Below are 25995 nucleotides of genomic sequence, written 5' to 3' on the forward strand. Positions count from 1 at the left end.
AATGAGAAGCCCATTGCTATAAGCAAGAGGGCGGAATTATCATTTTCATTCTTTCTTTTCAGACCCACTGTCATCGTGCCATGTCTGGAGGTGATCCTCAGAGGCCCATCCAGCCTAGAAAGATGAAGTTGATGTGTTTTAGATAGCTTTTAGAGAGATGTGGATAGAGGATGGAAATTGCATGCCAGGGGAAGCAAAATGAGCAATTTTTCCTCCCATTTCTCCTCCTCTCTTCATCGGATCTATGCTTACTCATTCATGAAGGCTTTGTTGTGACATTCGTTGGTTGGTGTGGAGATAAAAAATCGCAAAAAATGCCAATTGGCGGGGGGGACGACGACTGTGCAAGCCATTGCATTTGCAGCATTAACTGCATAGTAGAAGAGACACGTCCATCTTTAGTAAACTGACCCATTTTCTTTGATTGTCCCCCTTTTATAGCACTCCTTACTGTATTATATGAGCTTTGAAATGTACAACCAACATTAATAAATGTGTACATTTTGACTCAGTTCAGTTACATGCATGGCTGAACACCACAGCGTCATCTACATATTCAAACCGCAATAACAGTAATAATCCAATCCCCAGTTTGGCTAATGATGGTAATAATTTTATGCTGCTAAGACATCCTTTTCATTACAACTGAGGGGGTTACTGTTGTTCCTCTTTCCCAGCCAGAGCGTGGCTCTTGTTCCCCCCTGCAGGACCAGACCGACAGAGACTGGCTCGCAACAGGGTTCTTGATTTATGGGCCACTTTACAAGAAGGGCCTGGGGACGCAGCACTCCTTGTCCTCCGATATTGAATCTCTGCTGCCTAGCATGGAGATGTGGGTCGTCTGTTATTGTGTGAAAGCTTATTTGCATTGTGCTGTTAAGCTCTCAGTGGTAACTACAGCATGTCTGCTCACCTTAGCACTTAAGTTTATTTTTGCTTGCAGGGCTGTTTGGTTCAGACATGTAAGGGACATTTTTGGAAGGAAAGGTGTGGTGAATTATTTTAATCAAATAATTTGAAAGCCAAATGCGGCATATCCATCATTATCCTTACCATTTTGCATTCATCAACAATGGAAGCTGTACTTTCAAGCAGTGCACAACCTCAAAACAGATCAAATAATTTGACTGTACAATTTCAAGCACATTTTCTGTTAGAAGAAATACTTTGATTATTCATTTAAAGGCTTTGTTTGTTTAGTTGCTGTTGACTGGATTGTACATTTGCTCTGTTTTGGCTTAAGCTGATTCTTCCTAGTGGTTGGTTTGATTAAAGTATGTTTAGCAGCCTTAATGAATGTAGTTGCTGTAGGGTAGGCGTTTATTAACTTGCGTTAATGATCTGACAATTCTCTTTCATTTACCCTTAAATCAGCCCATGGTTCTGCAGCTTAGACAAGACAGTACAAAAACTGGCAGAGCATTATTTCTCATTTTTTAGGCCTTTACTTTCTACATTTTCTATTATTTAGGAACATTTGCGTTAGAAATGTTATTGGAGACGCCCAGATAGCTCAGTTGGTAGAGCGTGCACCCATATGTAGAGGTTTACTCCTTGATGCAGTGGGCCCGGGTTCTGTCTAAACCATAAAAGATGCTCTGCAGTACTCGAGGATCTTGACCATCCTGCTTTCTTCAAAGACAAACACGAAAAAAAGGCATATCCAATTGAATCTTTTCCTGCTGTTGTACTGTAAAATATGCTGTGTTCTTTTACTTTCTTAAAGTCAAAGCTCCATGAAGAACTCAGACTTTGATGCTCTCCAATGAATAGCATTAGCATACTGTAGAGTTAGCTGGAGACTTGTCGGTTCAGCAGCAGATCAGTCTCAGTGTCACAGATTTAAATGTAGATTTAAATGTGTGTTGAGTAAAAAATGTGTATTAGAGGTTGTGTGTGAGAGATAAAGAGAGGACTGCTTCAGCACGTGTATATCTCATCGCTGCTTTCAGAAGTCTCAACCTCGGCTTGATGAATTTTTTATTTAGCATTGGGAATGTTTCTCTGAAATACACTGTCTGCTGCTATAGTTAGATGCAGTTAATGTTAAACTTGAGATCGTAGTATCATTCAGCAGCTATTGTAGCATGCTTCCTGTCGAGGTGAATCCTGTTTCAGACCTTGAACTCTGACCTTGTTTGAGAGTTTGATTGACACCTGCAGTACAGAGCAAGCCTTGGGGGTGAGTGGGGGGGGTGTACAGTGGCTGTTCTGATAGTATAAAGCGAGCTTAGAAAAATAGGACAGCATCTCAGTACTGTCCTGTGTGTATGTATGTATGTATATATGTATGTATGTATGTATGTATGTGTATATATATACTGCATACAGAGTTTACAAGAAAAGCGTTTTGAGGCTGAGAACATTCTTTCAAAGAGTGCCAATGATCTGCAATGTAGCAATAGAGCAGAATCGTCGGTATTAATTTAGCATTGTGTGAATCATCACTGTGCCGTTTCGCTATAAATCCATCAGCATTAAATCAAAACTTTTAGACAGGTTGAATAGCAGCTTTAGTGCTTGCAACAGCTGAGAGTGAACAAACACTTTAACAACCCCAATAATTGTCCGTGTTTTGGAAAACTCAACATCCATTAACAGTGGGAAATTTGCTGTGTAAACGCAACAAATTGATTTAATCTTTTAAATCACATCAACACACTTTATTATAGACAGTTATAATGACAGTCAACTCAGTAAAACTCAGATCTTAATCACTGTGATGTCAAAATATGGATAGTTTGCACAAGATTCTCCAGTTATCCGAATAATCCCCAATAATTTGCTTCTCTGTGTGTTACAATGCCCTGCTGCTTGGCACCATCTCATGATACTGCTTCTCATGGTTTGCCTTCTCCTTACTCTCTATTCTTCAACCTTTTCTAGCATTCATTCATCCTCTCTTCCCCTTTCACCTCTTCCTCTCAGACATTCCAGCAGGCTCTCTCTTGGTCCTCTTAGCCCTGGCCTGGAATATCCAGAGAGAGCTCCGTTTATTTAATGTCATCCTTATTTCCATGACAGCCAGGCAGGATAAAGGATCTAGTTAGCAGGCAGCTCAGGTAATAGGACTAAGAATAGGACATGACTGGAAAGAACGTTTGTATGTGTGTGCACGGGCCTGTGTGCACATTTGTGTGTCCATAGAATTCATTTAAAGGGGATTTTTCCAAGCTGACCGGTGGCTAAACGCTCCCAAGACCAAACATAAGAAATATAAATTGTACATTATATACTGTATCTGCCATATTTCACCCACAGAGAGCAGTTTCTGACACTTCTATATAGTTTACTAACTACTGATGTCAAATGATAGCTCAGTTGGCTGTTGTTTATTTGGTCATTTGTTGAGTTCAACATTCCCATAGTAGATCTATTGACTTTAAAAGTGATGTTGGGTAATTGTACACTGCAAGTGCATAGCAAGTACAGCCCAGAGGCACAGGGGTTCTTATTTCCAGGTTCTGTACATGATGTAGCCTAGCTTTGTTGCTGTTTGTATAGGCTTTGAAACAGCATTTAGACCATGATTTAGGGAAATATATTTTAACGGTTAAATGAATATATAAAATGTGAAGAAAACATGGTACAGACCTTTCTAGTTTTTTTTATTTAGTCCTAGTTATGACCCTGTTTAGTAATAGCTTTTGCTTCACCAAAGAATCCAGCTACATATTGTAGCTACTAAGAACTGTTTGTCCTCACCACACAGAGACAAATTAACCACTGAAGAAAATACACAATTGCATAACGTTGCTACACACGGTGTGTCTTTCATTGCTTCTTATTCATCTGTTGATTGTGCTCTTGATGCGTTGTGCTGTTTTTATTCTCACTGTTGCCATGCAGAAAGTCGACTGGGTGCATATTTTTACACTAAGCAGAAGAAACATTTATTCGAAGACCTTTACAGTGTTAAACATATCTAGAGATGTCGATTGTGTTCGAGAAGCAACCTCTTCTCTCTCTCCTATGTGTGTATGTCAAGAACATGGAGGCTTGTGGTTGCAGGGTTATTAGATAATCCAAAATGGAATAATTCGGTGAGGAGAGCTCAGACTTGTGTGGGTGTTTGCGTGCGTCAGCCAAGGGTGTAAGGGCTTGAAAAGTGTTCCTCACAAATAGAAATGTTAATAACTCACCAAGCAGAGTACATATCAATTTCCCGACTGGAGGTAGGAGGAAAGGGGCAGAGGGGTGACATGGGGAGAGGCAGTTGAGGATGGGGGGGATAATGGCCGAGATAGAGCGGGTGTAAATACTGCAGCTGATATGAAGCATTGCACTTCTAATTATTTTTTTCAGTTCCAATCTGGGCTTAGATCAAGGTATGTGACCCATAATGCTACTTATATTTAAGAGCTCATATCAGAATGTGTCAAAAATAGGGGCATAGCTAAGAAAACTGCTCTCTTTAAAAAAAGAAAAAAAAAAGTTTAATCCAATCATTACCGATTAAATCCAATCATTGAAATTGTTCTGGCACTCTGACGACAGTACTAGTCATTGTTGCCAAGAAAATAAGAAATAATTTCATAATTGTGACACCCATGAGCGCCTGGCTCAGCCAGTGTTTGCATGCAGGAGGACTAAACTCAACACTGGAAGAAGAAAAGAAGAAGAAGCAAAATGTCAAAGCTTTACACTTCAATTCAATCAGAATTCCAAAGCACAGAAGTGAAATGTTTTCCAAACAAGCAGGAGAAGTGTAGGCACATATACAGATGTCTGTTATTGCCTCTTGCTGTCAGTTCTTGTTTGTATCTGATATGGGTAACATCCTACAAAGTCATCCAGAAACATCCGATATGAGCAGTGGTTCAGAATTGAGCACGAGGGCCTTCAGTGTGAACAGCCCGAGAAAATGTGTGAGCAAGAGAGACTTGAAATGAGAGATCCGTATAAATCATCATCTCGATATCCACCTGGCGAGCTTTAGTAAAGCAGTAAAGTCTCAGTCGTCGATTGCTGAAATTGTTTGTGTGCAAATGTGAGACAGAGATGCATTCCCCTGGGCCAACTACCGGCCCTGAGAGTGTTGAGAGAGTGCCCCATTTCTCTTGCTGAACCCTCCTCGAAAGTAATTGAATTTTGGATGAATCCGCTGAGGAGGAAACTGTCCTCGACTGTCAGGGAGGGGATTCCTGAGGAAAAACAATCAAAGAATGAGAGGCAGGTGACAGCACCTTTTTGGATGAGCTTTTCTTTAAAGAATGGCGCACTATGAGATGCTTGACAGGATATGCTTTCATTGTGGGATTTTAAAAGGCGGAAATTTGTTTCTGAGATTTCATATTTTTTTGGGATATCTAGTATCCGTTCATTTGTTGAAGGGTGATAACTCTTCTTGCTTTTTTCTGCTCTATTGTGTTCCTGATCTTATCTTTGACAGTTAGACAGCTGCACTGAATTTTTCACTTCTCACTGGCTAATAACCATGTGCCAAGAAGTAAGACGATAGCGACAATAATACATTGACACCCTTTTCATGAATACTGATAACAAATGGAGTGTTTGACCTTGATAAACCATTGAGTGGCTCAATTCTTCAAACAGGTGGCCATCTTCTTAAATACATTCCATCGGCATCAGAAGCAGGGTATCAAAGATAAAGCACATAGTCAAACTTAACCATAACATTTAGTGTATTTGGGGAAACACTGCAGACATCTAGCAGTACAGAAGCAGAATTAAATCCCTGCTATGTTTTTTTCAATCATTCCTGGTGGCTACAAGCTCTCTCAGCCTCCATCTTGAACAATCCGAACACTTTCTCTTTCTTTTCTTGCCAGCCGATCCCAGATGATGAAGAGACTCAATTCATCATTAAAAAACAGTTAAAATACTGACTGATAGAACAGTAGCAGCAGCGTAGGGACTGACGGTAGCAACCAAGAGAACCATACCAACAAAGGGGAATGTGAATTAACAGTTTAATCATAATTCAGCTGGTCATGCTGTGATGACAGTGACAATAAAGCAATTTGGGTGAGGACCTTATCCAGAGCCAAACAAAGCTGCTTCCAGTTGAGTTGGTGGAAGTGTATACCATCACAGTCGCAAGACTGAAAACAGCCATCATGGACACAAAGTGAAAGAATTAAGCGGGTGGTAAAGGCACCTCAAGGCAAATAATAACCGTATAGACATATGGCGGGCAATCACGTATTGCAAAAGCGAGAATGTCTGCATCAATACGTGCGTGGCTGCCAGATTAGCTCAACACCTCTTATGCTTGCTTTGATCTCCTCAACAGAGCCAGCCGTTAAAGCCCTTTCCTCAGAGGACCTGGCACTTGTGTATACAGCGGACATGAGAAAGACCCCGCTGAGGGTGAATGTGAAGCTTGCCGTGTACTAAGAACATGAGCCCAACGTTTAGCTGTTGTCTTCACCGACATATTGGACACATCTCTCTTTCTGGAGAGCGTCACCTGCTACAATATACCAATCATTGTCCTTCTACCTGAGACTTCTGCAGTGTCATGCCTCAACAATTACCCAGCTGTGGCATTCACCCCCATATTTATGAAGTGCTTTGAGAAGCTAGATGTGCAGCAAGTCAAAGATCCCAAACTGGATTGCACTTGGTGCAAGTAGATAAGCAGGATGTCATCTCCACTCAGCTCTCACAACTCAAATATAACAGCACCTTTGTCTGAATGTTGCTCGACAGCAGTCTGCACATAACCTTCTATAATTGGATTCTGGACTTCCTCACCTTCATACCACTGATAGATTTGGATTGGAAGATACACCTCCAGAAAATACTACTAAATACAAGTATTGTGGGGTCCAGATTCCCTAAAACTTCCGTAGAAGGATTATCAAAAGTATCTTCACTTCTCCAATGACAACCTGGCACCACACACGTGGGGCCCAAGATTTGCAGGGAATATTAAAATCCATGTATCGTCACCCAGTGTTGGCAAGATGAGGTGCGTGCACAGATGCCATAGAACAGTTCAGGAAATCATATATCCAGGAAATCATATAGGCTACATCATATAGTCCAGCCTAAGTCCATTCATCCTGTCGCTTTTCTAGCAGGAGATGCAGAGGGATCTGCTGACTACAAGGCAGCTTCTTCCCTCAGGCTGTAAGTCTCCTTGCTTTAACTCCCCCACACCACCACCGAGGAAGGCTCAAATGTCACTCATCTCACGTACCTCTGCTCTACATGTTCCACAACTGGCATTAAATAATATTGAACCAGAGCTGAAGCAATTAGTCGATTGACAGAAAATTAATCAGCAGCTATTTAGTTAATTAAGTCATTTGTCAATAAAAAAATTAAAACAGAACGTATCCTTGTGCCAGCATATCCATTGTGAGGATTTTATTTTGTCTTTTGTGGCACTAAACTGAATATATTTGGGTTTTGGATTGTTGGTCAGGCAAAACGAGACGTTTGAAGACATTATCTTGGGCTTTGCCAAACTGTGATGGGCATTTTCTCTGACATTTTATAGACCAAATTATTCTTTTGATCAATTTAGAAAATAATCTACAGATTAATCGATAATGAAAATGATGATGAGTTGCAGGCCTGTATTGAACTATCTGAATGATTACAGGTAGTTCCTCTTTTTAAATCATAAGTTAACACTGGGATCTGTTTCAGGGTAATATTTTTACTGTTTAGTATATAGATGATGTAGCATTACTCTTTTCCTTTTGCGTAACCAGTATTATCTAATATGCCACACAATGTACAGTATATAGCGATATGTCTCACTCATCTATTTTATTTTCACTAGCTTTGTACTTTGACAATCATTGAGCAGCTGCAATTTAGCATATTGGTTGCATATAGTGCTTTGCTTTACTTATATTAACAGTTTATTGGTTTGTTCCATTTTTTAATATACTGGTATTTCAAATATATTGTTAACATTAAAATATATACCGCTATACCCTATACTTCTACATTGTCCATGAAATAGACGCAAATAACATAACTAACCTTTGTGGGATAAAAACAAAACCTGCAAGATCAGTGTCCTTTGAAATGGCTTTGAGAAACCTCACTTCTGGAGCCATTTTTCTTTCAACGGCTGCACACAAGCTTAAAGCAAAGCACTATGTCATGTTTTCATGTGTGAATATATTTAATCCCATAATCCACAATTTTGGTCACTGCACACATGCAGGCATAGCGTATGATCCGTGTACCCAAGAGAACATGACTTACTGTATTTGCTCATTATTATAGTTGGTATCAACAAAAAATTAATTATCCTGCATCGCAACAGCACGTTGTTACCTTTTCAGTGTTAATAAGTGCTTGCTTTAGTGTAGTCCAGGATATTGCTGTAAAATGGAGGAATACAGAGCATAGCTGGTGATTCAGTTGTTTCCTCTGTTTTGAAACCAATGAAAGATGGCACAGCTTTTGTGCTAATGTAGCAGACTAGCGCCCAACATGGAAAACTAATTAAAAAGATAAGATGTTTGTGTGGTGACGTTTAGCTCTTCTGAGGTGGCATTGGTTGCAGAAAGCTACCAACGGGCTGATGACAATAGGCCTTTGACGAGGAGAACACAGCAAGGTCGCCATGTTTGGCTACTGGCCAGTTGTGCATGCCACTGTGAGGGTCTCAACAGTTAGTGTGGCTTTTGAGGGATTCCCCTCAAAGGCTTTGTGATGCAGCTTTGTGAAATCTATGTGAAGCATCTTTGTTGCGACTGAAATGCCAATGGAAGCGCTCTTGTAGCCTACATGGACATCTTGTCGATCCATAGCAGAGCTGGCACTTTTGCCTGTAGCAAGGAGATGAATTAGTAGCCAAACAAAAAGAAAAGATTATACAGTCACATGGAGGGGTCTAAAGATAAAGTGTATCACTGAGGAATAATGTTAGCTGCTGGCTAAATCTGACTAAACACTGACTTATAACTTTAATGAACTTTAGACTAGTCCTATTTTATATTGGATAAATTTGATTCCAATGAGCTTTTTTGTCATAGTGTATCCCCTGCTCTGATTGGCTAGAAGCTCTGCATTATTATCAAATAAAGCACATGATTCTCACCTTGCAGCCTTATTATTTTCCTTAATAAATGCTCATAGCTAGAACTACCGTCACTTGGTTTGTGGAAGCATTCAAGTAATATTAATTCCAAGATATGTACTGGAGATACTGTTTTTAAATTACCAGGCATTTCTGTGATACTGTGTTTGACTGACATCAAGTGAAGTGTCATGTTATTCCCATTATGATCACCATTATCATTATTACCATCTAAAATGTTGGTAGAACTCTGCATATTACGCCATTTTCAGTTATATCCACACTCTCTGCTTTACTTTGTGAAAAGCTGGATGTCAACATAGAGATATCCTGATCTGAGTGGGGACCTGATTATGTCATGTTAGTTGGGAGAGAAGTTGAATTAGTGTGTAAGAAGGTTGACAAAGCTGCAAAACCAGGTCTTGATAAAGATGCCTCTTACCATTTGTATCATCAACAGCCTCCCCCTGATTATACAGTAAATGCCTGAAGAGCCAATGCTATAAATAAAGCAGAGGCAGACAAACGAACAAAATTTGCACATAGGGGTGTTAGATCTTTTACAGCTGACCTTTAGGCTCTTGTAAAAGTAAAAGTGTAAAAAGAACTTTAAGTTTCTTTTATATTTGAGCTTTGATCGAGCTTCTGTTGCCAAAAATCATGATCTCTTTTTTATGTTTTGGATGGATTTAGTGTATTCACAGGCTGTCTCAGTATGGAATATTAAATCAAGTTTTTGTTTCTTTGTAGGACTGGTAAAAAATGAAAGCTCCCATTCCTCTTTTGATCCTGCTTCATGCCGTTGTGGTCCATTGCCTGAAAGTGGTGTCGAAGAGAGGCTCAGGTAAGTCTTGTCTTTCTACCACAACTACAATCTCATCCTTTTGTTTAAAAAAAACTAAAGTGAAAATGCTGCATAGTGTCTATTTTACTTAGTGTTCCATACAGTATATTAACAACTTCAGCTACATTAATCGGTACAGGTTTGAATCCCTGAAACATGGTTAAGGCTCTTCTTTTTACCTGAAAGTACACATCATGTTTTAGTCAACAGGGGGAGGGATCGCATGGCTTTGTGCTGCTTTACTTGCAGACTCCAACCAGTCATGATGAAAAACAGAGCTGTTCTGTCTTTTAACAGCTTGATTTTTAAGTCCACAATTTGAGGTTCTGTGAGTGATGATGGATGATATTTCGTCGTTGATCTTTGCAGATCAATTGCATGGTGTAGTCTTTTTTTCTTATTTGTTGTAGAAGATAATAAGAACACAGACTTGTTTATTCTTGAAAGGTTTGCGACGTATCTCTTAATAACATAATAATGAGAGATCACATTAAACTTTGTGCAGTTTTAAGGCACATACTCGGATCGCCTGTCAATGTTTAAGATTCACAATTAGTCTGTTTGGTCATCATTATCTGTAGCTCAAGTCAGATTTTGAACTGTGCAAACTGGAGTTAATTACATTCTGGTTTTGGCTTTGTTTGTTTTTTTAAATATAGAGTTAGGTAAAGTATAGCACCTCGACTTTTAGGTCTACTTCTTATAGCCACTAGGGGGCGCTATGACTTTGAATAAATATCCGTCTCTACATGTCCTCAGGGTTGGACTCTTATAAATCCTGAAATTTTTTGAGCTGATTGGGCAATGTACACTTGAGTTACACCCACTTCTTGTTTTCGTTGGCGAAACACACAAAATGGCCACCCCACCACGGCCACGCCCTATGACAAAAAGTTTTTCTTTTAATAACTTTTCATCTTTAATGTCTTAAGATGGCACAGACCAAATTTGAAGTTGATTGGATGAAATCTCTAGGAGGAGTTAGTTAAAATACGACATGTGGAAATGGCCAAAAACTCTACTCTACGCTAATTTCGAACTTTCAATTCAAAATGGCAGATTTCCTGTTGGGTTTAGGGTATTACTCCAATGAGCTTTTTTGAATTTCTTTCGCGCCTATCTACGAAACCCTTAAAATATAAAAATTTTTACCAGGCCTGATGCATGTGCAAAGTTTGGTGAGTTTTTGAGTATGATAAGGTCCCCAAAAAGGCGATTCATTGCGCGGAAAAAAACGAATAATTCCTTCAGTTTCAATAGGGCCTTTGCCGCTGTCGGCGCTCTGGCCCTAATTACTTTCTACAAAAGGGTACATACAAGGTAGGGGAACAATCCACATTGGCTAACATGAAAAATAAAGGAAGTCTTTTGCAGACTGTTATTTTTTTTCTATCCAGAGGCTGCTTGCGTCTGGGTTTTTTACCCATGCATATTAGACACAGGTGCAGGAATGACCCAAGGCTCATCAAAGGGTTTTCTGCTTTTCCAGCAATGGTCCCTACGGGCTTTCTCATCGGATGCTTCACGAGCCATTGCCTGGGGCAAGGATTTGAAATGTGTCCACTGATAAATGAACACCCCATCCGAGCCAGACCTCCATCCTTTGTTCCTTTTCTTTTAGCTTATACGGCTTTATTAGAAGCCATGCTGGTTGCAAGTTAGAGCACAGTTGTAAAAGGGATTCTGGGCAATGAAAGCCAGTTTGGAATTGCATTGCTTTCATTTTTATGGAATGGAAAGGAACAGCGGGGGCAGGAAGGTGAATATCCTGGTGTCATAGCAGGTATATTTTAAAGAAATGTTTTTTAGCATTTAGGGTTCCTTTGTTAATGAGATAAAACCTTTCCATTTTGTTTGGTCATATTTCTATTGCAGTTTGGATGACATCAGGCTCATAGTCACCTTTAAAACCTCACTTGCAGTTTGGATTCCTGCACTACGTACAAGTGATATACTTCACTATGAAGGGCCTGTTTATGCAGGGTCTAACAATATGTGACAATTTTAGCTTTTGCTAAGATTGCTATAAAGATTTTACGTGTAATGTTTGTATTTTTCCTATCTTAGCCAAATACTTTGACATTAATTCCATTTAAATCAAAAGGCTTAAAAGCCTCTTGCTTTTTATCTACAATGTTTTCAGGAAAATATGGAGATCCATTACCCTGGAAATCCAGAGTTCTCGCAAGAGCACAATTGGAATTTGCTCAGCGAGTAACTCTGGCATTGAGTAATGATGCTCATTAACTATGCCCTTGTAGCCGAGCTGCACCAATCACATCGGTGTATCTGATATAGGCGGGCCAGAGGCGAGCTAAACAGATGACGACAGTTTAATCTACCAGTTAGCTCCGCTGGTAGCTAAGTGTATGGGGCTCTGGATACGTCCAACTGCGTGCAGTGAGATTTTCAAATGCGTGCTTGGTGCCGCCCCTCGAGTTGGGCCATTTTCAATACTCAATGCCTTAATCTTTCGGATTAGATCCAGTTGAAATTGATCAAACAAATTACTGATTTAATCTCCAATAAGACAAACTGAGCTGCTCCAAACTCTGTAAACATGTAGTGTTTTTCATCCGTACCTTCGTTAAAGGAAATTCACTGTAGGCAATCAAACCTGGAAGTGTCAGCCCATTAAAGGAAATTAAATGGCTTGATTGACTCCCTCAGGAACAATGAATCCACTATCTCACTTGCTTTCTCTTTCACTGGGCTCACACTTACATACAAACACACACAATCAACTCCCGAAGCTCCTGCACAGTGCTGCATATGCACTGCTATTATCTGTAGATGATTAAATTCAAAACACCATCTTTGAATAATGCTTTTTCTGCATTTGTACTCCGGATGGAACAGCGCAAAAACATACGATGCATATCTTCCATACTAATCCTCAGCCTGCATAAGTAGAAGAACATATCCATTTGTCCTCTGCTGTGGTTCCTCTTTGTTAGAATGCTGATATGGCCTGAATGGTTGGGCGAACAGAATAATTATGTATATTTTTGCTTAATACAGCACATCAAGTCAGATGTTGAAGTAAAACCCCACACTTTGATGCTCTCACATTGTTGTATACTATCAGTCAATGATGTTCAACCCATAATGTACAATTCATTCCAGGAGATATATTTAACTCCATGACATGTTTTCATCAAGAAGCATTTTTTTGGCTGCATTGCATTCTGGTTTATTGAGGCTATTGTCTGTGTAGAAATTAGTTGTCAGCTTCTTATTGTTGAAATCCTTTTCTTGCTCTTTGATTAAGATTATGCTAACACGAAAATAGATCTGATCTGGTTTTGAGTGATGCTATGATTGCAATATGTGTGAAAATGCACCCATAAACGCAAAGATCAGTACATAGTTTTAATCTTGGTTTTCTATTTACTGCAGGGAACTTGAAATCCCAGTTGCTTGTAAATCAGCGTTCGTAGTTGTTTCTGGTCAGAATGCACATCGCAGTTTAACAGATGTGATGTGATAGGAGAGGTCTAAAGATTAGAGTAGTGGGATTGTCGCATTCCCAGTGGGGGAATCTGCATGGGAAAAAGTGAACAAGTGATGCAACTATTGTCAAATTGGCCTTCAGCAAGACGCTTAACAATGGTTTGCTTCTTTCTGAAGAGCAACACTACTATGCTCCCCTATATGAATGTGGTGTTGCTGTAAAGGAACAAGTGGCCAGTAAAACCTCTTAAAAGGACAAATAAAACCATACTAATCTGATTATTTTATGATACAGTATCTTCATACTTTACATATTGAAATAAGTAGCACTGACTAATGAAATTGCAGGGTAAAAAGGCTGCTGACCTCTTTTCTTTACCCTTACTTACCTCATCAATCATCACTCAGTGCCTAACTGCTGACATTTAAATGCTAGAAAAATTACATTTGGAGGTTAGCATACCTCACCTTTTGGCAAAAATTGTGAAATTGTGAGGAAATCTGTCAAAAGTGAGTAATATCTCTTTCTGGATTTGAGTGATCCATGGACAAAGTCTAGCTTTGTTGGTCTATTTCTGTTGCATTTGCTATTCTTGGTTATTAAAAAACAAATATAATGTTCTCTGTTGTTGGTATTGTCCTAAACATAAAATCAACTCCCTTGTTGGCCACTTGTGCCTTATTATACAATAGACGTTTTGTAGGGTTGTGTGAGAAAACCCTAAAAGTGTCCGTTTTGTTACTTGGCAGTGAGCCGAAAAGAGCGGAATCCTCCTTCTGTACACCACACAGCCGCATTTTATTTGTTATGCAATAGAAACTTGAGAGTTCATGTAAGGTCTCACTTTTGACTCTCTAAAGTAATAACCATGCATTTATTCTTTTTCTCACCTCTGAACATGGATTACAATCGGAGTGAGAAGGAGCTTCGGAGGGTACTGAGGATGACTTTTGGCAGACCTGAATACAAAATAGAATAAAACAGCATTGCAAAAGCAACTAAACAGACCATTTCCTAAATACTATAACAGTGTGTGTGTGTCTTATTGATTTCATGGGCATTGTTGTTGTCCCCAGGGATTTACTGTGATGCCTCTTGCTTAGAGCAGTTTTACAGCATGCCTGTTGATGACATACCTGCTATTTTGAGGATTGGACCTGGTCTTTTTTGTCACAAGGACCTCAAGGCCAACATTTAAGCTCTTGAGTGAACTGGCTTTCTTTTTTGGCTAAAACGTGACTCATATTCAGTAAATTTCCTCTGAGTCCATGCTTGATTTATTGTACCATTCATCTGATTTGTAAAGAAAACTGAAAGATTGTGTTTTATGTCCCAAATTAACAAAGTAAGGGAAACAACCTAAAATGGGCTTTTTATTGTGCATGGTTGATTTCTAATAAGGCAAACCAGGGACAGTGTTACTGTCAGCCACCAACCATTTACCCCTGTGAACCCTGCAGGGACAACAGCTCCATCTATTCTGAACAATTGCTTTTTTTTTTAAGATTTTTTTTTTTTTGCATTTTAGGCCTTTATTTGATAGGACAGCTTGAGCATAAAAGGGGAGAGAGAGGGGGAATGAAATGCAGCAAAGGACCGCAGGTTGAAATTGAACCTTCCGCTGCTGCAGCAAGGACTGAGCCTCTGTACATTGGGCGCACACTCTACCAGGCAAGCTACCCAGGCGCCCCTCGCTTGTCATTTTTAAAAACAAGCAGCTTTTCAGCCTTTTGGGTCACCAATAGGTTGCCTAAACAATTGTAGTTTACTTGCTGTAGTGCAGGAAACATTTCTCTTTTTTTAATCACTCAAACTCACCCCTTATCAAAACTGTTAACACATGTCCCCATAGTGAACACTGATGACAGTTGTAGATTCACAATCATATTCCTTGACATTGATTGAGACAAATTTAGCCTCCCTCCTCCCCTCTGCTGTACAGTCATTAGTCCCCATTTATTCAACAGACATTGATGAGTGCCCAGACAAATGATGCTTACCTTTCCACAGTCTCCCAGAAATTCCAGCAATACATTACCCATAACACTCACAGTGCATCATTCTGTTATTCATGCACATGTAAAAAGCCGGTCTCTGACATGGGTTCCCATTTTGAAATGGATTGCAGAATCCTTTCCCTGCTTCTAGTTTCTATTAAGGATAGTCCGAGGGCCCGCTGTGTCACTCTGATGAAGAGTAGCTGTAAATAAAACAAGCCACCGCAACAAGACCTTGGTTCCCATTAGAGAGCAGCTGCTGATTATCCGTCTCTCCCTGTGTATTTATCTACTGTCGCTACAGTAGGTCCTCAACATATATTTTTTCCTCTCTTCATAGACTTTCTGCTCTTGCAGGAGGAAGAATCAAGGACATCCTGACAGTCGTTTAAATTTACAGTCTTCACACCCATCGCAACGCACAACTCCGGGAGGATGTCAACATTAATATGTCAGTTAAAGGATAGAATGTTCCCCCCACATTAATGGGGCTACTCGCAATTTTGCCAATAATAAGGCTCCTCTTAATTGGAGAAGACAGTGATTCCTAACAGGGGACGTCAGCGCACAGCACAAATTCAATTATGGCAAGCCATTTGACTCTGTAATTGATATTAAAGGATGTTAAATATGGCAGGAAGCTGTCAGCAAGAACTTTGAGGGAGAGAAGGGGCACAGCACTTGCGACCCTTTTCACTATGTCAGTTTTTTACAAATGAAAACTACTGAATGTCAGGTCCAATGTGTAGGAATTTCTCCCATCTAGCGTTGAAATCATATATCGCAATCAACTCTATCGTGCCACGCAGTTCAAAGTACGTATTACAGCTACGGTAGCCTTCACGCTTTAAAAAGCCGGTCTCTTGCTCTTTTCAATATCCTTTTTCTTTATCTGGGCGAAGAAAAAGACTCCTGTTCCTGAAATCCTTTGGCTTTTAAATACGTGTGGTCCCCCATGTTTCCTTCTTCAAACTTGCCGGGCCCGGAAGCGACGAAACCCATTAGCAGCTTTAGCAGCACCTGTGAGGTTATCATGTGACAGTGAAAACGTGAACGGCGGAGCAGTATATCCTGTATGTCCCTTACTGGCTAACGTATTTCAAGATTTTGATAATGAACAACTAAACACGTTACACACTGGACCTTTAAAGTAATAAATAATTGCATTACTATTAATATAGAAGTGCCATCAGATCCACTATACACCACTTGTCAGTTATAACAGCTTGGAATGCAAAGGCTCAAAATGAAGTTAAAAAATCTATCTAAAAGAAATTCAGGAAACTTAAGATGTGATTGAAAGCTTAAATTCAAGCTCTCTTCTCCCTCTCTCTCTCTCTCTCCCTCTCTCACACACATACAGAGACACACATCCGTGCATACCCGCGGCTCATCTTCCCTCGGTCAATACCACATACCTGCCACAAATGTTGAATGATTGCCTCCACCGCACCGCCCGTTCAACGCGGGGGAGATTGATCACACACATGATAATAGAAATGAAATGGCTAGCCACATGGAGTTTTTTTCCCTCCCGCTGCTTGGACAGAGATAGGAAGCGGGAAGCATCTCAACAAGTGTGCCAGATATAGGCCTATTGACAACTGGGGTTACTTTGGATATGTGCTCCAGGTTGGAAATACATGCCACAGTCCTGCGTGTGAGATGGATGACGATCAATCACAATGATTTATGAGTGGAATAGTCCCTCCGTGGCCTGTTTCCTGACCTGTAATAATGTTACAACACCACAGCAATTGAGAAAAATGCCAGAGAAGGGTGTAGAGGGCTGCAGCTCAGTGAAGATGCGGTGTGTAGCTGTAGGTTTAGGTGGTGTCAGTGCTTCTGTGCGTGGATCAAAGACATTTCCAATTACAGCTATTTTTATTTATTTGATGCATTTGGGTTTAAGGCATTGGCTGTCGAAAGATGTCACCCACAGGCGTATGAAGCCTATGGGGTGATTGGATTACTGAAATCCAGATTTGGGAAATGGGGTGGACTTGTGGGTGGAGCTAATAGGGTCAGACACCTGTCAATCAAGCAGATATGTCCCCAAACACACTCAAATTCTGTGAGTGAAACTTCACTTTTCTACCCACCTTTATGTGTTGTGCTTTCCTCTATCTGTTTATTGTCTTGGAACTTCCACTGTCTGCAGGCATTCAACATTAAATGCAATATATTGCATTACCTCCCGTTTAATATTTCTCTCTGAAAGATAATACGTCCATTTCAGGCTCCCTTAGCATATTATGCTGCCCACTTTAACAGCTGGGGCATTTGGTACCAATTTGAGAGATTATATGTGTGGATGATAATGAGCTTTAGTCCGAAAGAGGATTTAAACATTGAGAAGGCTGGCCGCTGCTTAATTTAAGAACATCTGGCTCTCAGGTTTAAGGAAGAGGACTTTAGGGGAAATAAAACTCCCCAACGTAAAAAAGAAAAAAAAACGTGTTAATGAAAAGTAAATAAGTAACATTTGTAATAAGGTTAGGGCAATTTGGACATGAACAGTAATGGTCCCGGAAATTATTTTAATTCCCCTTGACTGCTTGCCTCTCTAAAAGCTGAGCGACGGGGGGAAATGAAGCTGTAGTCTCTCAGTACTGTGCAAATCGCCTGGAGGCGGCGATGGGACTGTACCCAAAAATATCACACATTTTAACCTGGGGCTTCACTGCATGATTAATCCATGTGGGTACTCCCCCTCATTCTGCATCACTCTTTTGCCTGCATGTATCTGTCTCTCATCTGCCTCTTAATCTTAGCACAATTCTTATGTATTTATGTTGATGTATGTCATTTCCCGCATTTGTCACAATTGAGATGGCAGTTACAGTGTACTTTTAAGTTCCTCTCTCAAATTAAAAAGGTCCTTTATCTCAATGGCGCCGCCGTCCCTTCTGCTCTCTCTGCCGTTTCTCTGTGTAACCTTTGCCTGTCTTTATGTTTCACACACCATCTCTCCATAACCTCAAGTGATAGTTATTGCTGCCATTGATTGGCGACTTTCTCCTGGAGACCAGACAGGATCACTGGGGGAGTCGGATAGATGTCTCACAGAATAATTAAAGCAATACACTCATGCCTAATCCCATAATCATCATTAGATTTTAACTGGTTTAAACCACAAGGCTGTTTCTGATGCAGTGTCTGTAATTTCTGTTTGCAAATCTAATTGGAAAATACTACCTCTCCTAATATGTATGCTGGAGACCAAATTCTATGCTTCATCTATAAATTACACACCTGCAGTAACTGTTTGAGTGGAGTAAGATTGGACTAAATGATAGCTTGCACCCCTCCTTGATAAAAGGTAGCTTGAGAAGCGAGATCAGACTGTCCTACTGTTAAAAAAAGAAAAGTATTGAGTTTTTTTTCTCTCTCATTTGTGGAAATCAGACAAACTGGTAATTTGATTTCCACTTGTCTCAGCCTTTGCAATCTCTGAGACATTCGATTTGTTTTATTTCCCGTGTTTCGACTCTTAGAGTACATTGGTTTTCTATTGATTGAAGCGCTAACTTTGTTTTGGGCTGATGCAACTCAGTTAGGTTTGATTTCTAAGTGGAGTTCATTGATTTGCATGGCAACACTGTCTCTTGTCATTTTCCGACTTTATTAGCCTCATACTTCACCTGCTGGTTTTCCAATTTACCGTACAGGGATTTTAAAAGCACAAACAGCCTGAAGCATAAAAAAACATATGTTTCTGAACCAGATATTTGTATGCAGAATTACATTTCAGATAAATAATTTCCAAGAGAAAACAAAATACTTTTATATCACATTTGAAACACTTTTTTTTTTTCCTCCGTTATGAAGAGCATGCAATACTTTTTTCGCCATCTGCGTTCAACAGCATGCATTGTATAACCAAGGACTTATAGCTTTATTCAGGGATAATTTCTCTGGATTGATGGCTTGGGACAAAAGATAACATTTTCAGTTTTTTTTTCACACGACTGTCACTGCTACACACACAACAGTTAATCTGCAGTGTTTTGTTGCCATAACAACATATATATACCTTTTGTCAGTTAGAGGAGGTTTCTGTCCATGTGCATGAATCATAGGGAAGGTGTGCTTGTATTTGTTAATGTCATGGGATGAAAGATAAGTAAATCAATGGAAAGAAGATTTATAGTGCAGGGATTATCAAACTGTCTATACTGAGCAGGGATGTGGATTATAGAGAACTGGTCAATACAGTAATGAGTGTGTTTTTCCACAAACTGAGTTACCCTTGAAGAGCACATGCCTTTATTATGTAATTAATTTACTTCTGATACATTTTCCTTGTTAAAAAATACTACAATCATGCTGAGTGTAGACACAAAAAGGATCCTCAAAGCCAACGTTCATTCACTCTTTTTGATTAATAAGCTCCCTGAATGCAGTCTTTGTTACTTTTTTTCATCCAGTTTGAATCCTTTTTTAAAGGGATGAGTGTAATAATTTGCCAGTGAGGGGGAGATATTCCAGTGTTTCTATTACAAATCAACAGTTTTCTTGTCGCCTTTCTTTTCACCATTATTTTGCATTCTTTCATGAGGCTTTTTCTCAAAGATTCAATACAAAAAAAAGGTATCACCCATTTTTAGAGTTAAAGAATAGATTTTTTTGACAAATCTGACTGAGATTGGGTAAAGTCAACATTTATACCTGGTATCAACATGCAATCTGTCTGCATATCTTATCTGGATAAGGAACATGTATGCAAAAGCATGCTAAGAGGTCACCGGATTCCTGGCCTTTCTAAAAGCCACCAACAGATAACGTATCCAGATACAGGTGTTAATACCAGGGAAACAGGGTCACTATGTCATTTCACATGAACATGTGATGCTAGTCAAAATAAGGATAAGCAGGAAAACTGTAGGATGAGATGACTATTTTTCTATTCTCACATTTGACCTTGTAAACCAATTATTTGCGTATTAAGACTGGAGTGGAAAAATTCAGATGACTGATAATGTGACGGGATGGGAAGTGTGTGGCCTTTTCCTGCCTTCAGTGTCACCGTTGTGAATGGAACTGCATGAATTGCGATTTTTAATTAGCCTACCCCGCACAATGAGGCTGTGGTCGCTTGAGAAGTGACGTTTTGTGAATGCAGGAAGCCTCCCAACAACATAGCATTTGATGAGGCTGTCAAGCTCTCTCGCGTCAGCCAGGCACTCAGCGTGTGGCCTTTCTCAATGCTCCTTTATTGGAAAGTTTGAACACATCCTCTCACACTGTGTTCATTCCCTGTTCAGTCTCCCTGTCGCTCAATGGCAGCTAAGAACAAAAAAAGACTACTCTCTTGTTCTCTTTGTACATTTTCTTTCCTTTCGTTTTTCCTTTTTTTCCACATTCTTTTTTTAGTCAAACTGGGATTGGTCAAAGCACAATCCAACCTATTTCTGCAACAAGCAGAAGCACATTGAATCCTTACAAGTCTCATGGGAGTCCTGCCAAGTTTGGGGCTTTTCAGTTTTTTTTTTTTTTTTTTCTTTTGCAAGGGAGAAAGGATGTAAGCTCGCTTGCCGAGGAGTACGCCTTTGTTGGTTGCAGGAGACTGACGCACTGCAGGAGTTCTGGAAACAAACCAGGTTGACTCTATTCTCCAGGCCCTGGCTGCTTTTCTCACCACTGTTCAGAAGATACAAGCAGGTCCCATTCAAATCCTACTGCTTTGCATTTTAATTATAATTAGCCAGGAATCACCAGGTATTCCCCCCATAGGAAAATATGTCATTGTATCCAAAGCCAAAGTACCTATTGTTTGGGGGAAGAAATACTACTATAATTAAGACGCACCACATTTGCTTTTAAAAATCCACTCTGTTCAAAATTCAACTCAACTATTCCCTGTAAGCATGCCTTGTAATTTCATTTGGCATGATTTACATTGAAGTTCCGTCACATATTTCCCTGTCATGTTTATTGCTTGCGTTTGATGTGGCGCACGGTTGAAATATTTAAGACCTCTTATTTACGATCCTCCAGGGCCCAAAAAAATGCGAGAAGATGGCAGTTGATTTCCCAGCAGTGCAATGATCGATAAATTCTACATATTAATTAAGTTCCACTGTCATCTCCAAGGCCTCTCCAAGGGATAAGCCTCTCTCTGGTCTCTTATCAGCCAACCGAAGCGCAGCGTGGCACTGCACAGCCTCCCCCACAGCTCCTCTGCGTTCATGATACACACATATGTACAGAGGTGCTGCATTAGTGTAGAGTGTGTGTCTCTCAGTGAGGCATGAGGGGGAGAAGGGGGAGGGGGGGGGCATAATCATCTGTAATTTACAAGAAGTGTCTTTTATTTCTTTCTTTTTATATGACATAAAGTGGCAGCTCTGTAAATGTGAAAAGTTCTCGGCTGTGGATCAAACAGTCATGAAATGCTTTTACGGCCCTGGTGGTCTTCTAAAGCGATTAGATTCTATTAACCTGTGAAACGTAAATAAGATTGAGAACATGGCAGATTTCAGTCCTAAAGATGCACACAATTTGCTTCTAATGCTTATTTCTTAGAGCTGAAAAGAGGAGTTCAAAAGAGAGGAGACATGAAAAAGAAGTGAATGTTGTTACAGAAGGAGCCTCTTTAGTAAAAAAAAAAACAAACAAACAAAAAAAACCACCAGATTTGTGGTTGGAGGCAGTTGAAGTATTGTAGATTTTGCCTTTGTTGTGACAGTACGGAGGCTGCACCATCCAAAGAGCTTCAAGTCTCTATTAGCAGCTCCTGTTAACTGAGAGGCACTACAGATGTTAGTAGGAGTTGCGTCTCTGTATCCTGCCAGCAGTGTTGGGAAGGATACTTTCAAAACGTATTTCGTTACAGAATACATGCCCACAAATGTAATTTGTAACGTATTCCGTTACGTTACTCAATCTGAGTAACGTATTCTGAGTACTTGGATTACTTCAGGATTACTTCCACATTGAATTGCGTTTTATAAGTGTAGAAAAGCGACTATCACATCCAGCTTACTAAACAGGCCTATAATGGTGTTTTCTTTTTATTCCAACTAGATGAATGTGTACCTGAACAAGCAGATAGATTATTGTATTGGTAGTCCCAAACTGCATACAACAAAAATCTAACCGCGGTCTAAGCTATCACAAGCTCATTTTAGCTAACGTTAGTTAGCATGTCAAACGGGGCTATAGTCTTTAAACGGCTCTGGAGCTAGTAAATCAGCACCTAGGAGAATGTAAAGTCGCACGTCAATGTTAAAATAGCAAGGTGACCAGTAAAACTACGACTACCCTTGGCTAATTAAAAAAATAACTTACTTTAAGATGCTTCTTCAGGTTGGAAGTGGAGTAATTTGGACGCTGAAAGAAGGTTGGTTGCTGGCAAGCAGAGGCTGCACGGCACAGTTAGCTGTATTTCATTCTCCCTGTTCGTTCTTTAATGTGAAATGCTGTTTGAATTTCCAAGATAGAAACGTATTGCTGCCCTGGCTCTGTCGTGCCGGTTCCGACTCCATTGTGACTGATCACGCAAATAGCTATTTTTTCTTTTTCATATCGGAGCTTCTGGAAAATGCATTAAGTTGCCTTAATTTATTCAGAGTGAATAAACTCGTGAAACAGAGAAGTATCGTCATGTAATCCATTGATTTTAACAATGTAACTGTATTCTAAATACCAACTATTTAAATTGTAACTGTAACGGAATACAGTTACTCATAATTTGTATTCTGAATACGTAACGCTGTTACATGTATTCCGTTACTCCCCAACACTGCCTGCCAGTAGCCAAGCAACACGGCACACCGCGACCTCCCAATCCCAAGTGTTTCTACGCTCTCAGCACATCCCCTCACACAATATGCTCTCCCAAAGGAGATTCATAATTCTCCTCTCTCTGCAACCTTTGCCTGTTTTGTGCGTGCGATCTTGCCAGAGGTTAATAAAACTGTGTCGGTTTCGTTCAGCCTCTCACCAACGTTTCTCCACCGTATATATCATCTGACATCAAAAACACACAAAGAAGAAATTATTATATAAAAATGAAATTTTCAGGCAGCCAATTAAGTTTGATTCTTGAAGTGCTAGCCTCTGAGTGTGTGTAATGAGGCCCATAGCTTAACTGTGAGTTCTGCTAGCTGCTGTTTGACAAAATATTTTGGGTTTTTGTCCATTCACATAGAGCCCAAGGAGTCGTGAAGATGCTATTGTTTGCCATCAACAAATCAGACGATTGAAGAGAAACCGGTCAAAATGCTTGATGAATGGATAACACCCCTTTTACAAGGGCGCTGACCTTACATATTTCTCTGCACCTGCAAAGTAAGACATTTAATTAAAAGGGACGTTGGTGATTATGCATAGGCAATCATAAAGCTGTTAAATCTACTTGCAATTATGGCTTACTTCTGTCTGTCTTAATGAAAAAACATCTGGCTCAACAGCTGGGAAAAAGGATAACAAAGAAAAGCAGTTCATGATAATGCCATTTTGATTGTTGACAAGTCATCTGTCCCAGTTCCAGCCCTGAAAGACTCCAGTCCAATTCCAAAATAAAAGTCCCAATCCAACACCTTTCATTTTCTCGGCATTGAAATTCAAAATAGCCTGATTATAATGTTTAATGTGCACGCCACCCTCAGCGATTTTAAAATCGTGTGATATAGGCATTTAAAGGGCCTCCTTTTGCAACATTCTCTAAGGCTCTCTTTCGCTTTTTTGTGCACCAAGTGCCTGGTCGTGAAAAACACTAGGACAGCTAAGGATTCTGGTTCTGTTATGTGTCTTTCATTGCCTTTAATATGCAAATAGGAGATTAGCTTTGGAAGGAAACTGTTTGGCATGGGAGTTATTTCTGCCAGAAGGGTGATGCTAAACATTTTTTTTCTTCTCAGGCTCAGACTCAACCATTTCAGCAAGAAATGGCATCTGTACAATGAGGAAATATGCATTTACTCTGTAAATCAAGTATACTTCTCAGTTAAGCATAGTTATGTATTCTTTAGCATAAAGAGTTAATAAATTACTGCAGCTACATGCAGGCAAAGTCCAGGGGTTCAGTAACATGACGAGCATTACTGATTTAAGTCAAAGGCGTGTGTCAGTATTACACTCGAGCCACATGACAAAATTGAAATGACTCTCTCCGTATGGCTCAGACACATCAAACAAAATAAGAAACCTACATCTCTGCAATTCATAGCAAAAAGCCAAATACAGCCTGGTAAATGACTTTGGTATTACACTGTCAGAAAACCATTTCAAATGTGCCATGGGAAGCAATTCCAGTGTTTCTTTTGATCTCCAGTGCGGAGGGGAGGAGGATGGATTAGGAAACATTTCATATTATGGAATTGTGATCCCGGCATTAGAGCTATACAATGTGCATGTGCTGTCAACATCCATAATTGAGTGATTTAAATGACCACATTTTTTTGCGTGTGGGCTACCTCTGCAGTTGTTGCTGCGTCAGAATGTTTAACCCTTTTAAAGTGTGCTGCAGGATGAATAATGATGGGTCCAAGCACACATCTAGAACACCATCTAGAGGTTGCTGCTCCTCTATCTCCTCTATGCATGTTTGTTAAGTGACCCTAAACACTGTCCACCCATGACAACAGGAGATCAAGTGACCGCGACACTGTGTGCTATATAGAAGCACGCTAACATACACTACACGCTTTCCAAATCAAAGTCCGTCAAGTCAACTATTTGTACTGAAACTAAGTAAAGTGAATTAAGATTGAAAGCTCACCACACTTAATCAAGTCAGTATCCAAGCTACACACCTCGATGTTGTTTGAAATATTGATTTTGTGTGCAAACACACACACACACACACACACACACACACACACACATACATGTGAGACAGTTATGCACACATTATCCAATCAAACATCCATTCTGACCGTGTACAATTGATCAGAGTACATTTGCTCGGGGCTGACAACCCAGGGGCCATTCATGGCTTCTCTGACTGGCTCAGAGGGGGGTTGAGGATTATTGACTGTGGGATGAAGGAAATAGAGAAATCTGCAGAATAGAGTCACTAAAAATGAATGTATAATCAGGACAATTGAGACACTTTGTGGTGGACTATTTGTGCCACTGAAGGACTAGCTGTTTACAGGTTTTAAAGCTTATTTAGACAAGATGAATGCTCCAGCAATGGACATGACACTGTCTTTTGCTTTTTACACATGTCGGTCCCTACTAATTGGTCATTGTGTGGACATTTTTCCCACAGAGGTTTTGTGTGCACATCCACCCTTAATTACAGAAGCATAAAGGACATTCTTGCCTATCAGTCTTTGCTAGCTGAGGGAATGACTGTGTTTTAGATATCCCTTGACCTCTTCCAGGCCTACAGAATGGAGTCAGTGTGTGCCTGAGCAGCCTAATTGTTTTGACAACACAGTGTCTTGCCTCTTGCACACATGCATGACGTCCAGCTCTTTGACAGAAAGGCATGCCTCTGCAGTCCTCTGCTGTCGAAGGTAGTGCCACTTGAGCGAATGTTTAAACAAATGATTATAGACTCCTCTGCGCCGTTGACTTCAAGCAAACGCATTTTGAGTATTTGCATTTTTATTGTTGAGTTGCAAACACTTACAAACATAACCAACAGCGGATGAAATGTGGCTCAGAGTTAATGAATGGATTTTAATGGACACTCTAAGAATGTGTTTGTTAATTTTCTGTCAGCGCACGC

The 25995-nt window shown here is 40.0% G+C and overlaps 1 protein-coding gene across 6 annotated transcripts in view; it reads left to right on the top strand.

The window, feature by feature from the left end:
• Positions 1-25995, top strand: part of LOC114551118 (interleukin-1 receptor accessory protein-like 1) — a 269852-nt gene that overhangs the window by 50209 nt on the left and 193648 nt on the right. For all 6 annotated transcript variants that reach the window (XM_028572210.1, XM_028572209.1, XM_028572213.1 and 3 more), the window contains one exon: positions 9764-9857. In XM_028572210.1, coding sequence (XP_028428011.1) covers positions 9776-9857 — 82 coding nt within the window. In that variant the 5' untranslated portion in view covers positions 9764-9775. The remainder of the gene's footprint in view (positions 1-9763; positions 9858-25995) is intronic.

This window comes from Perca flavescens, chromosome 24 (genome assembly GCF_004354835.1).
Source record: "Perca flavescens isolate YP-PL-M2 chromosome 24, PFLA_1.0, whole genome shotgun sequence".
NCBI lineage: Eukaryota > Metazoa > Chordata > Actinopteri > Perciformes > Percidae > Perca > Perca flavescens.